At 42.7% G+C, this 15,246-nt stretch overlaps 1 protein-coding gene across 1 annotated transcript in view; it reads right to left on the minus strand.

Annotated features, from left to right (window-relative positions):
• LOC117355322 (extracellular serine/threonine protein kinase FAM20C-like) overlaps positions 1–15,246 on the minus strand; it is an 83,604-nt gene that overhangs the window by 32,255 nt on the left and 36,103 nt on the right. Inside the window, exons 6-7 of the mRNA XM_033933704.1 lie at positions 12,916–13,096; positions 4,766–4,875 (exon numbers count right to left, since the gene is read on the minus strand). Coding sequence (XP_033789595.1) covers positions 4,766–4,875; positions 12,916–13,096 — 291 coding nt within the window. The remainder of the gene's footprint in view (positions 1–4,765; positions 4,876–12,915; positions 13,097–15,246) is intronic.

Raw genomic sequence — 15,246 nt, forward strand, 5'->3', positions numbered from 1 at the left:
GAGCTCAGGGTTTGGGAGATCAGTGCAGACATTGGATGGGACTCAGGGGTGGCGTTAGAAGAATAGAGCAAAAAATTACTGAGATTTGGTAACCGAATGGGAGAATGTTGGGGGTGGGGGGGCATAGAAGGGAATTATGGATGGGAGAAATGAAGTGAGAATTCTGAGGAAATAGTGAGGTCCTGGAAATTGGTAGGTATGAGTTTGGAGTATGTGGATAGGGGGTTGGGAGAATGAATGAGGGTGTGAAGTGGGAGTAAGAGAAAAGGGATAAATCATGGAGAAGGGCTGAAACGTAATATGAATGATCTAGAAGACTGGAGAGAAGGAGAAAGGCACTGAAAGAGTTGGGGTGTGAGAGAACGGATTGAGTGAGGGTAGAAATGGGAGTTAAAATGATCAAAGAAAGGCAATAGGAAATGGAGTATAGAGTAAGAGATAGAGGAATGGCATAGAGGCAAGGGAAGGAAGGAGAAATGGATGGATCTGGAGCTGGTGAAGGAACAAGAGAGAGTACAGAGGGAAATGAAGGACAAGGGCGTGGATGAAAGATGGGGAGGGGAACGGGAGACTGAAGAGGGAGAGAGACAGAGGGAGCAATGAGAGTACTGAAGACGGAGATGAGAAAAGCTGGTAGATAGATGAGAGAAGGAGACTAAGAAAGGGGGGAGAATGACGGTAAAATCAAATAGGTGTATAGAAAGGCAGAGAAGAGAAAATGGGAAAGTAAAACTAGTGGGAGACAGATGTAGAGAAGGAAGAGAGAAGAAATGGAAAAGGAAACCTGGAAAATATAGGAGAAGACTGACAAGGAAATTGGAAAAGAGACTGGAACCAGCACATGTTCTGCATATGTCAATGTGTTCCTCAGCCCAGTCCCCAGGACAGATCTTGGCTTTCTGGTTTTAAACACAGAAACATGACAGCAGATAAAGGCCAAACGGCCCTTCCGCAGCATCCACTATCTCCTAAGAGATTCCATAACTGTCTCACGCTTTCTTGAATTCAGACACAGTCTTTGTCTTCACCATCTCTACCTGGAGACTATTCATTCTCCTCCCTTTCTGTAAATAAGTACAGTATTTCCTTAGATTACCTGCGCCTATCATCCTGTAATTTCATCCTATGCTCTTTCATTCTGGAGTTTTCCTTCATTTGAAAGAGGCTCACTTCCTGTATATTAATGTCTCAGAGATATTTATGACCTTTGATGCAGCTCACTTTGGCATATTCTAGACATCCATCACAAAGGCACATGTGAGGTTTGCATATAACAAAGGCAATGCATGCAAACTGCTTGTGTGTTCACTATGGAAATCCAGAAAACTGGATTAATCAGGAGTAGGTAAGGATACAAAATACAAAAACACAATCAAATGTTTCAGAACAGAAGCCAAGCCAAATGTAATCCAATTATTTAACCTTGTGTTCCTCCTCTCTTCCCCATCTTTCCTTCTCCTCAGACCCCTGCCCCAGAATATTTTTTCCATCCTCCCTCCATCAGTTTTCTCTCCCCCACCCCGGACTCAGAACCAGATTAGACCCCCTTACCTAGGGCAGGAAGGCAGGCAGGCAGGAACACACAGCAGGCAGAGTTTCTAGTGGCCCTCAGTCAGGACTCAGCACCATGCAGCAGGCAGTTTGGCCAAGCCCTGTGTTAGACACACTGGGGAGCCCAGGGCAGAAATTAAGGAAGGAGCCCCCAATCCCCTCTCCCTGTTTCCTGACTTGTAGTACTACCACACATAAAACAATTTTAAATGACTTCTTCACACACAAAACACAGACAGATCTCCACCAAATACAGAACAAGGTATCACAAATTAGAAATATGAATCACCAAAATTAAACCGGGAACTTCAAGAAGGTAAATTCAGAAAGTATTACAACATTGGAGAAATAAAAACAGAAATGCACTTAATTTTGTACTGAACACAATCAGTGGCACAACCATAAAACGGGGTTAAGGCCCCTCTCACCCCAATTAACACTTCCTTTGCTGTGGTTGGTGGGGATCCTCAAGCCTCACCGACTGATGACCACCTTCTCCCCCTCAGGTCCAGGGACCTTAACTCTTCCAAGCTCTGCAGCCAGCAATAGTATTTCAGAGCTGAGCAGCTCTCACCCCACCCCCACCCCATGCCTGCTCGACTTTCATGCACGCAGTGGTAAATCAGGGATACTGCTACCAGCTGCAGAGCTTGGAGATTTCTGACTGCCGGACTGGAGGAGGTGGTCATCAGTTGGCAGGGCTTGGGGATCCTTGCCAGCTCAAGTATTTATACAGCATTTATCACTCTAGGCAGCCAGCTAGCTCACCTAGTGCAAGAACTAATCTAATCTAATCCTTAGGTTTGTATACCGCATCATCTCCACGTTCGTAGAGCTCAACGCAGTTTACAGTAGGAGAAATAGGAAGGAACTACAACAGAGGGTTAGAGGTAGAAGTGTGAAGAAAATTTAGAGGACTTGGGATGCCAAGATATAAGAGTTTCCTTGATTCCTAAGTTGGAGGGAGACTTACATTTTTTTGAGAAAAGCCAGGTTTTCAGATGTTTGCGGAAAACTTGGAGAGAGCTCAAGTTCCGAAGAGGGGAGGTAAGGTTGTTCCAGAGCTCAGTGATTTTGAAGTGGAGGGAGGTCCCTAGCTTTCCTGTGTGGGAAATGCCTTTTAGCGAGGGGAAGGATAGTTTTAATTTGTGGGAGGATCTGGCGGTATTAGGGTTTGAGGAATTCCAAGAAAGAGGGATAAAGGGAGGGAGGATACCATATAGGATTTTGAAAGTTAAACAGGCGCATTTATAGTGGACCCTGGCGATTATTGGAAGCCAGTGGAGCTTGGCCAGGAACGGGGAGACATGGTCAAATTTACTTTTAGCGAAGATGAGCTTGGCCGCGGCATTCTGAATCCGTTGGAGTCTGTGGAGGTTTTTCTTAGTTAGGCTTAAGTAGATAGAGTTGCAATAATCCAATCTGGAGAGGATGATGGATTGGACAAGGAGGGTAAAATGTTTTTGATGGAAGCAGGATCTAACTTTCCTCAGCATGTGAAGGCTGAAAAAGCATTTTTTTTTTACCAAGGATTGGAGGTGGTCATTGAAGGATAATGTGGAATCAATGATGATGCCCAAGACCTTGCTCGAGAACTCAAGCTGCAGAGAGGAGCCAGAGGGTAGTGGGATGGAGGTGGGTAGGTAATCTAGTTTTGGACCGAGCCAAAGAAGTCTTGTTTTGGACTCATTCAATTTAATTTGCAGTGTGGGCCCAGGATTGTAGGTTCATTATACAAGAGGATATGTTCTTAGACAGGTTGGTGAGGTTCGAATCGGTCTTGAGGAGGACGAGGATGTCGTCTGCATAAGTGTAAATTGTTTCAAGGGGGGATAGGTGGAGGAGTTTTAGGGAGAACATATAGATGTTGAAAAGGATAGGGGATAGTGGAGAGCCTTGTGGGACTCCACAATTCGGTTTCCAGGGGGAGGATGAGGTGCCATTCATGTTAACAATGTAAGAACGAGAGCGGAGGAATTTAGAGAACCAACCTAGGACTGTGGAGTTGATACCTATCTCAGAGAGTTGGTAAACAAGAATATCATGGTGAACAATGTCGAAAGCAGCGGAAAGGTCAAATTGTAGGAGGACGGCAAACTTGTTTCGAGAGTGAAGTTGTTGAACCCTTGAAATCAGGGAAGACAGTAGGGATTCGGTGCTGAAGTTAGGACGAAAGCCATATTGATAGGGTAAAAGAATAGAGAATCTCTCTAAGTATGATGAGAGTTGGGAAGAAATGATGGACTCTAGCATCTTGGTTAGGAGAGGGATATTTGCAATTGGGCGATAGCTGGATGGTATGGAAGGGTCAAGGTCAGATTTTTTCAGTAGTGGGGTCAAGGTGATATGACCCATTTCTGGGGAGAAATGGCCCGACTGACCCTGCAACATGCTGCACTTCCTCCCATTGCAGGCCCTCAACCTAGATGTATGGATTTCCCCAGACATATCCTCCTTTGGGTTTTGAAAAGCTTTCTCAAAATCGCGTCGGGCAGGCAGCAATGGCAGGTAGGGGGACCGGGGCTGGGATTGGGGGCGGGATTGGGGCATAACGGGGCAGGAATGGGTGGAACTTGGTGGGCCTGGATTTTACTAAAGTAAAATCTGGTAATCCTACCTCAACCTCCACTGTCGCATTTCCTAGAAGCATCAACATTGGCGATGTGGCAGGGAGGTGACATCAGAATGCCTCTAGTGGGTGCAGACTGTGACACTGGTGGGCTGAAATTCAATGGGCTGGAGGAGCAAGGTGTCCATTGTACATAGATTTGATACTCCTGGACTAGGAAATACTTCAGAATCAACTTGAAAAGCACTGAATTAGCTAAATAAGCTCATATTATCTTATTTTTAGTATTTATATACCACTTATGGCCTAAGTGGTTTACATTCAGGTACTCAAGCATTTTTCCCTATCTGTCCCGGTGGGCTCACACGCTACCTAATGAACCTGGGGCAATGGGGGATTACATGACACAAGAAGCATTATACTCCTAATATTAGCTAAATAAACTTGTATATTTTTAGAAGGCAGTATTAGTGGGATTTATGCTGCCCCAGGTACACTAGCAACCTGCTCTTGGGCTGGGATGTCTTATCTGTCCCCTGTCCCCAATAGATCTTACCTGCCACTGCTCTGACCATTTTCAAGATTCCTATATCCCTCTGTGCTATCAGGGTGTTATATTATACACACTTATTCACAGTAACTTACCCATGAGGAAATCCAGAATACTCATGTCAATCAGGTTGAGGAGGCGTGTTCCATGGTCATAGGGGGGAGTCTTTTCCACTTGCACACAGTAGTCAGAATTCATCTCCCACCTTCCAGAAATCAAGAAAAATTTGCTCAACTTTCAAATGGTTTTGTCTTTCCCACATTTTATTCCCCTTTGATTTGCTGGTTGTGCTGCCACCATGCTAGCTGCTTGCAGTGAAACCCAGGATAGAGCACAGACAAATTTTCACCAAACACCACACTCTGTGCCCTCAACATACTTCTATTTGTATTTATTTCAGTTTTATATCCCGTCCTACGCAGGAGCTCAGAACGGGTTACAATAGTACATTCACAGTGTTTGGGGTACAGGAGTAACGGTATATTCTATATTGTAGGGTAGAAACAATACAATCATAACGTTTTAGAGGTTTAAGAATTGTGGCCCTGGCCGTTGGAGAAAATTCTGGGCCATTTGGGATAGCTTGTCCCATGGAGCCCGAAGTGTTCTTTTGAATTTTTGATACTGGAGTGCTTGGGGTGGGGGGGGGGGGAATGGGGCAGGATTGGGGGGTGGGTATTGATCTGTTTTTGTTGGGTTCATTCAATCTCCGCAAAGAAACCACGCAGCAGACTCTCTTTTCCTGAGTTTTGTTTAAAGTTGTATTCGTTTTCAGAGTATTGTATCTTTTATCGTGCATACAAATTTCTAAATAAACAAAATATGAAAACGTTTTAGAGGTACATGGTTAATAGTGCATATACAGTATACTGCTGGGAGAGGAGAGAGAGGATATCTGTAGATGCATTTAGGTTCTGCTTTCTAAACATGCACAGCAGAGACCTCTAGTGGCTCTACCAGGTTAGAAGTGTGTGACCTTTTGACCTAGAATACTCTCACAGCTTCTGGAACAGAGGGCTGGCTCTCCTACCGATGACTGACAGTGGTAGGAGAAGACAGTTCTTGGAGAGAAACTGTTAGTATATATTTCAAGCCCGGTGGGGGTTGCCTTATCTTTGATTCTAGCCTCCCCGGCCATTCATCTTTACTGCATGGGGAATAATCTTGGATCTTGACTATTTGAAAAGAAGAGGGTCCCTGGCTACCACAGCCACTATTTAGGTTGATACGAGGTGGAGTGCACCTAGCAGAGTCAACACAGCTGCTGAATCTGTGCAAGGAGAAGGCTGGAATGTGAAACGAGACCTCCACCACAATCCTGATCAAGGAGAGGAAGAAAGAGTAACACATTTTCCACATATTTCATTTTATTTACTATACTGCATAATCATTAAAAAAAAAAAAAAAATCTAAGCAGTTTACGATAAAAAAAAACACCAAAGGTAAGAAATAAAAACATTAGGAGGCCCATGTTACAATTTTCCATTGTAAGGGCAGATAGGCGACATGGAGAGATGGAGATGGAGATGATGGAGATACCCAGGACATGTCCCTGGATAAAGTAACTTGGAAATGTGTTCTACTGAGGGAAGATCCACCAACTAAGGAGGAAGGCTCAGAGAGCCAACAAAATCTACTACGGGACTTAGAAAGAAGCTCTCCTCTGGAAGAAAGGTCTAGAAAGAAAGATTAAAGCTAAAAAAAAGGCCTTTCCCCAAGAAGGAACTTTTACCAAGGGAGACTGTTTGTAGGTAAACCTATTGAAGACTAAAGGCTCCTTTTACAAAGGTGCGTTAGGGCCTTAACGTGCGGAATAGTGTACGCCACATTGCCGCGCATGCTAGCTGCTACCGCCTCCTTTTAAGCAGGTGGTAATTTTTCGGCTAGCACGCGCTAATCCGGTGTGTGCGCTAAAAACACTTTGTAAAAGGAGCCCTAAGTGACTGAAACTGCTTTCTTCTTCATCTGTCTGTATATAATTGGCCCCGCCGTGTTTTTCCAACTCATCCAGTTTAAGTAAACCTTTTTGATCATAAACGCAGCTTCTGATCTGGACTGACTCACTGGATGAAAGGAGAATACTGAGTGAGTTGACACTGTGCTAACTAGCCTTCCAGTGTAAACTAGCCACAGCCCCCATTGATCCCCCTTGAAGTTCTTCTTCACCCAGAGAGTGGTAGAAAATTGGAATGCTCTTCCGGAGTCTGTTATAGGGGAAAACACCCTCCAGGGTTTCAAGACAAAGTTGGACAAGTTCATGCTAAACTGGTGAGACTGGACTCATTTGGGGCACTAGTCTTGACCTTGGGGCCACCGCGTGAGTGGACTGCTGGGCAGGATGGACTATTGGTCTGACCCAGCAGCGGCAATTCTTATGTTTTTACAAGGTCTACAAAAATGATTTTAGTAACTCACCCTTATTCTCATCTGGCAAAATAGGAATACATTTGAAAAATGAACTTAAAAAGGAGTTAAAGAATGTTAAAAAGTTTGTTTTAGGTGGAATTGTTCATTTGATGGCCTATTTTACTAGGATTCCAAGATTTCTTCTTAAAAAAAAAAAAAAGAGGACACCTGGCCCCGCCCCATCTGCCTCCACCCCAATCCCTTCCTCACTTGAACCTCACGTCTCCTTCCCCGAGCTCAGAGCCATGTCTGGATGTCAGAGTGATGTGCGCATGCAAGTGATATCATCGCATCTATGTCCGCACACGCGCAGAGGCCTTCCAGATATGGCCCCGAGCTCAGGGTCTTCCAAAATCTGGACAGTCCTCTATAAAGAGATCATGTCCAGGCTCAATCAATGCTTTAATTGGACTTAACTGAAAGATAGGTGCCTAACTCAAAAACTTTGATTATATAAAAAGTAGCCCAAATGAGGGCATTATTTAGGGGTGGATTATGAGTGTGTTTTTCAGTTAGGCGCCTCATTGTGAATCGGGTGCTGTTAGGCTTTGATATTGGCGCCTAACGTTAGGCATAGAAAACCCGGGCATAAATTGGGAACGCCAAAATGTTAGGATGCTGCATGCCACCTAAGTACGCTTAGAAAATGCTAAGCGTGATTCTATAATGGGCACCTAAATTTTATAGAATCAGGGCTGATATCGGCACCTAACTTTAGGCGGACCTTATAGAATCGGGATCTTAGTACTTGACCAGATTACTGATTCTTATCGTTGACTTCATTGGCTTCCAGTTGAGACGCGGGTTAAGTTTAAGCTCGGCTGCATTTGCTTTAAGGCACTAACAGGCTCAATTCCTGAGTATCTCTTTTACTATTACAAGTTCTAAACATTTTAGAAAATCGCATCCACTGTTTTCATTCCCCTCAGTTAAGGGACGTAAATACAAGAAAATTCAGGAACGACTGCTATCTTTTCAGGCAGCCTCATGGACTTGGGATTTAACTCATATATTTACATTTCCAATTTCATACCAACAATTTCGTCGTGCCTTAAAAATGTATCTTTTTAGGGAATCTTTTGGAAGTTAGAATCTAGATCCTTATTCATTTGTATTACTAATTTTTGTGAACCGCATAGAACTTAATGTATTTATAAATGATCTAGAAATGGGGACGAAGAGCGAAATAATAAAATTCGCAGACGACACCAAACTATTTAATGGGGTTAAGACTAAATAGGACTGCAAAGATTTACAAAGGGACCTAAACAAACTAGGGGAGTGGGCAACGAGATGGCAGATGAAGTTCAATGTAGAGAAATGCAAAGTCTTACACGTAGGAAACAGAAACCCAAGGTACAGCTACACAATGGGAGGGTTGTTATTGAGTAAGAGTTCCCAAGAAAGGGCTTTGGGGGTAATAGTAGACATGACAATGAAGCCATCGGCACAATGCGTAGCGGCTACTAAGAAAGCAAATAGAATGCTAGGAATAATCAAGAAGGTATTACAAGCAGAACGAAAGAAGTATCGTATGTATCGTGCGATGGTGCGCCCGCATCTGGAGTACTGCGTCCAATATTGGTTGCCGTACCTAAAGAAGGATATGGCAATAGAAACATAGAAAGATGACGGCAGATAAGGGCTATAGCCCATCAAGTCTGCCCACACTATTTACCCGCCCTCTTAAGTCTACTGACCCCCTAAAGTATAATTGTAATTATACTGTCACTCTACTGACCCGCTCATTCAAGTCCATACCCTAGTGACCCTATCCCTTGGCATGACCCTCGTAGGGATCCCACATAGGTATCCCATTTGTTCTTGAAGTCTGGGATGCTGCGTGCCTCAACCAGCTGCACTGGAGGCTTGTTCCAATGCTCAATCACTCTCTCCGTGAAGAAGTACTTCCTGGCGTCTCCACGAAACTTCCCTCCCCTGAGTTTGAGCGGATGTCCTCTTGTGGTCGAGGGTCCCTTGAGAAGAAAGATATCATCTTCCACCTCGACCCGTCCCGTGATGTACTTAAATGTCTCAATCATGTCTCCCCTCTCCCTACGCTCTTCGAGAGTGTAGAGCTGCAATTTGCTCAGTCTTTCTTCATACGGGAGACCCTTTAGCCCCGAGAGGGTTCAGAAGAGAGTGACACGTTTGATAAAAGGTATGGAAAACCTTTCATATGCTGAAAGATTAGAGAGACTGGGGCTTTTTTCGCTGGAGAAGTGGAGACTTAGAGGGGATATGTTAGAGACTTACAAGATCACGAAGGGCATAGAGAAAGAGGAGAGGGACAGATTCTTCAAACTTTTGACATCTACAAGAACGAGAGGGCATTCCAAAAAATTAAAAGGGGACAGATTCAGAAGTTCTTCTTCACCCAACGGGTGGTGGACACCTGGAACGCGCTTCCAGAGGGAGTGATAGGACAGGGTACGGTAATGGAGTTCAAGAAGGGATTGGACAATTTTCTGAAGAAAAAGGGGATAGAAGGGTATAGATAGAGGGCTATTATACAGGTCCTGGACCTGATGGGCCGCCGCGTGAGCGGACTGCTGGGCATGATGGACCTCAGGTATTTGCGGTATACAAGTGAGTGTTATGTTATGATATTTACGTGGGGCAGCTGCCTGGGGTAATTATTCAGGGCTACTTGCTAACTGGCAATAATTTCTTTAGTCTGGGGTAATTAGCCCAGGGTACTTAGGACTATATTCACTAAGCAAACCGATCGTGAATTTCAGATTTTGTCTGTATATGAATATTTCTAATTTATTTATTAATTTAGATTTCTATCCTGTCCTCCTGTGAGCTCAGAACAAGTTACAAAAGGAAATTCACAGTAAATTACATTAGACATACATGGTAGCTTAAGGATATGACTGGTTGCAAAGGGACATTCATAGTAAATTACAGAGAGAAGTTTACTGTTAATAAAGGATTCCCACAAAAATAGGAAGTAAATCAACTAGCAGATTGAGATGGATAACCTGGACATACAGATGGATAAACTGGACATACTGGCCTCACTTGTGTATGCTGGACACTACAGATATTTTGGCCCAGCCTGTACCTTGCTGTCTGTGAACACATGTATCCTTTGAAATGCTAACCAGCTGGCCTTTGCTGCAAAGTTTCTGTCTCCATTCCCTGCTGGGAAGGTTCTGCTGAGCTGTTATCAGTGCTGTATGACTTCACATATGCAAGGCACCCTGGAAAGCCATAAAACATTTATAACGAGCAACAATCCCTGCAGGATGATGGGGGAGTAGAGATGGAGAAGCCTGAACGAGCCTGGTTACCAGGCTAGCTGTCTGTCTGCAAGTTATGGGAACCAAGAACAGCTGGGGTGCTGGAGGTCACCCATGCCAACTTTCTGCATAAGACTATCTACAAGGACGCCATCCTGAAGACGCACAGCATTGTAAAACCACAAATTAGCATCTGCAAGGTGATAAGGATCTCAGAGCTGGAGGAAGAAAGTTCAAGAAGAATTCTCTGTTTCTGCTCGGGGGCCCCCCTCCTGGGGGGGGGGGGGAAGTGAGAGAGGCGTGGACTGGGGAGAGGAATAGTTAGGTATACATTTTTGTACCAATAGGGAAGTACATGACCAGAGTTCGGGGATGTGCTTTTTGAAACAAAGGAAGAATTTCTCTATATAACAATCCACGCATCACAGATAAAACCAGAGAGAAATTCACTTGAGTATGCCAGCAGGGCATGCTAGCCCCCTGCTCGCATCTGGGTGTAAGTTCTACTCTCCATTGCATATTCTGAACTGACAATATATTTCTTTCTGCTATGCCTTTGCTGCTGTAATTTTGTAAGTCTTTATACTAACAATAAAAATATTGTCTGTTTTGGAAAATACAATGCCGTCTCGTAGTCATTCCAATGAGGTAAAATAAGCAGCATTTACTTCAAGATGATACTAAACTGTTCAAAGTTGTTAAAACGCATGCAGATTGTGAAAAATTGCAGGCAGACCATAGGAAATTGGAGGACTGGGCGTCCAAGTGGCAGATGAAATTTAATGTGGACAAATGCAAAGTGATTCACATTGGGAAAAATAACCTGAATCACAGTTACTGGATGCTAGGGTTCGCCTTGGGGATTAGCGTCCAAGAAAAGGATCAGGTTATCATCGTAGACAATACGATGAAACCTTCCGCCCAATGTGTGGCGGCGGCCACAAAAGCAAACAGGATGCTAGGAATTATTAAAAAAGGGATGGTTAACAAGACTAAGAATGTTATAATGCCTTGTATTGCTCCATGGTGTGACCTCATCTGGAGTATTGCATTCAATTCTGGTCTCCTTATCTCATGAAAGATATAGTGGCGCTAGAAAAAGTTCAAAGAAGAGCGACCAAGATGGTAAAGGGGAAGGAACTCCTCTCGTATGAGGAAAGACTACAATGGTAGGGCTCTTCAGCTTAGAAAAGAGACGGCTGAGGAGCGATTTGATTGAAGTCTACAAAATCCTGAGTGGAGTAGAATGGGTACAAGTGAATCAATTTTTCACTCCATCAAAAATTACAAAGACTAGGGGACACTCGATGAAGTTATAGGGAAATACTTTTAAAACCAATAGGAGGAAACTTTTTTCACTCGGAGAATAGTTAAGCTCTGGAATGCATTGCCAGAGAATGTGGTAAGAGTGGAAAGCGTAGCTAGTTTTTAGAAAGGTTTGGACAAGTTCTTGGAGGAAAAGTCCATAGTCTGTTATCGAGAAAGACATAGAGGAAGCCACTGCTTGCCCTGTATCGTTAGCCTGGAATATTGCTACACCTTGGGTTTTAGCCAGGTATTAGTGACCTGGATTGGCCACTGTGAGAACGGGCTACTGGGCTTGATGGACCTTTGGTCTGACCCAGTAAGGCTATTCTTATATTCTTATGTTAGCAACCCACTTAAAATACACAAACTATATAGTAAAACCCCAAAAAGTGGCTATGTAGACTTATATTACTATAAATCACAAATTTCCTTTCTTCAGCAGTGCTCAGAATATTTCTTAGTTGTCAGGCCAAACAAACGGGTCTAAGATCCACAGATTTCAGAGATTTATTTTAAATCTTCTCTTACACTTCAGATAAGTGTTGATTTTTTAAAAAGTAATTTATAAAGTTTTTGGACTGTGCAAATATTAAATTATACTAACAAGCTCCAGTGCAATGATAGAAGTTCAAGATACAGATGGTTCACACCTTCGGGCTCATCCCGTTTGTCTGGTCTAAGAAATATTCTGAGCACTGCTGAAGAAAGGAAATTTGTGATTTATAGTAATATGTCTACATAGCCACTTCTTTTTGGTTTTTGTACTATACTGTTAATAAAGGACATGACTAGTTGCATAACAAGTGCTCATTGGAAGAAGTGTATATAGAGGAGACTGTAAGCTGGTAACCATCTAGTTGAAGAGGAAGATCTTTGCTGATCTGTGCTGGCAGTTGGTTCCATGGCTAAGGGACAAAGTGGCTGTAGGGATGTTTACATGCAGTTTCCATCTGGAGAGATCTTCCTGGGGGATGCATAGTGGTCTCTATTCTGTATTTGATGAGGGGGCTTATTATTGCCCATTAATCAACAAATCTGCTCCAACTTCAGGTGACCTATATAGAACCTTGGGGAAAGTATGTCCCTACTTTGACAAGATCTGCATGTAGACGTTCCCAGGGATGCAGTGTGGGCAGAGCAGAGGTGGAGTTACGACGTATTTACCTATTTCATAAAATACCCATGCACATGAGTAGAGTATGTGCATCTTCTTTGGAGTATTAGGCATTTATTGTATTGTCCTAAGGCCTGTGCCCTAAGATATCAGCGCTGGACATACTTACTCTGCCTTCTTGCTTTTGTGGTAGGAGCGCCGCCATGGGTTGCGAAAGGACACCCGTTTTGCCAAGGTTTTATCTGGTAGAAAGAGTGCCATGGAGCCCTCAATCTGGTCAGGCTGGCCACACAGAGCATGCTCAGTAGAGCAATAGTAGGAGCATACCCCATAGAAACAGACATTGTTTGCTGTGTAGGGGGGAGGGGTAAAAAGGGGAGAAGAAGAGATCAGAGAAGGAAATGATGAAACAGTTAACAATCATAGGCACGAGAGTACAGGACACGTTTGACTTCTGGAACAATTTTGACCTTGAACCTTTATGAAAAAGATGTCTTCCTAAGCAAAGAAATAAAAGACTATGAACATGTTGTAGGCAGTAATTTGCAGCAACATTTATAGTAGGGGATTCAGTAGATGAGTTAAACCAGGGGCAACTAACCTCAGCCCTCGCCAAGTCAGGTTTTCAGTATTTCCACAATGAATATGCATGAGATCCATTTGCGTACAATGGAGGCAGTACATGCAAATAATCTAATTTATATTCATTGGAGAAATCCTGAAAACCCCGCTTGGCACGATTCTATAAACAATGCCTAATGGTTGAGTCGCAAATGTGCTGAATGGTGTCGTTTACAGAATCAGGTCCTTTGGCCCAGATGCTCTAAAATCGCGGTTAAAATCTCGTGAGTCACTGTGGTGCCGGTAAATTGTCTGATTTGAAAATGATGATCAATGTTCAAACAGCTTTGCAGCCATTTTGGAAAATGGCTATTTATTTTGGATGGTTTTAGCACAAGAATGTCCATCTCATGTATTTTTGATCAGGAAATCCTGATGTTTTTCCTGTTCAAAAATGGCTGTGAGATGGATGGGTTTTTTTTGGACATTGTGAGCAGGACATCCTAATTCTCACTTGGAAGTTCCTTTGAAAATGCCTCTCCATGTGTAAGCAATTCTAAAAAAATGTGTATTCAAAATCTCTTTAACAGATGAGGGAGTTTTAGTCTAAAAGCGTCACCTACTGCTTTGCCTGCTGATTTGAGTTTCTACATATCCAAGCAGACTTAAGACAAGACTAAATAGCTAGTTCTTGCCAAGCAAAATACTGTATTTTGTGGATAAATTGTTGCATCCTGTGGTTGTTTTGAACACTACAAGGGAAGATTAGGTACTGACCTTGATAATCTTTCTGAAATAAGGTTATATGAGTCCTGACAGTCTTTGAGTTGATTGTAGAAGGTCACCCAGTTACATTCTTTAGCTCTGCCTCTTTCTCCAGTGCTGTAGAGCCCCGTTCAATTTGTACCAAAGCAATCGAACAGCATTAGAATAGATAAATAAGAAGGAGGAGGAATGGAGAATCTCCCCGCTAAAACATTTCTGTTCTACTCTGTAAAAAATAATGAACAAGATTAAACAACACCATAAACAACCTAGGTGGAACGAACAGCAGCCACTCATCAAAATGCAACCAGCATTAAATTTATGGAGCTTGTACAATCTCATCATTTTAGGCTTTTTTCTCTCTTTGGTTTGCTTCTTGCTTTTTTTTTTAATTGTCTGACTGACAAGAGAAAATCTCCAGCTTTGGGTATCTCTGTTTGACCGAAGAGTAGGCAGGCGAATTCCTGACTGACAGGGTGGGGTGTCAGGACTCATATGCCCTTATTCCAGAAAGAAGATTATCAAGGCAATCTTCCCTTCTGGTGCAAAGGGCCTATGAGTTCTTTTTTTTTTTTTTAAGTCTTTATTCATTTTTAAAACTTTCAATAAGTTTAACATAAGATACAATCATTTTATACTTTAACATCACTTAATATACCATCAAAGTATAACTCACATCAAATATCCCCCCTTCCTTATACCCAACAATTGTTCTTAAGCATAAAAAATCATAAAGTATTCCCATCCCTCCTCCCCACCCTGGACGTGTATGAACAAAAGGGAAAAAATAATATTCATTCTGTACAGTATTTTGTTAATGGCTCCCAAACATCCCTTAATTTCTTAAAATGCCCATGCTGTATGGCTATTGCCCATTCCATTTTAAAGATTTGGCATAACAAATTCCAACAAAAATTATAATTCAGCTGATCCCAATTTTTCATAATTTGCTATATGGCAACCCCTGTCATGATAAACAAAAATTTATTATTATTAGAAGAGATTTGACTCTTAGCTCTCATGGAAGTACCAAATCACACAGTGTCATATGATAATGCTACTGGATTTTTCAATAGATTATTCACTTGGCCCCAAATGGATTTCTAAAAACTAAGGGGTCCTTTTATCAAGCTGCGGTAGGGGTTTAATGTGCGTTAAACCGCCTGCTGCGCTA

This window comes from Geotrypetes seraphini, chromosome 2, assembly GCF_902459505.1.
Source record: "Geotrypetes seraphini chromosome 2, aGeoSer1.1, whole genome shotgun sequence".
NCBI lineage: Eukaryota > Metazoa > Chordata > Amphibia > Gymnophiona > Dermophiidae > Geotrypetes > Geotrypetes seraphini.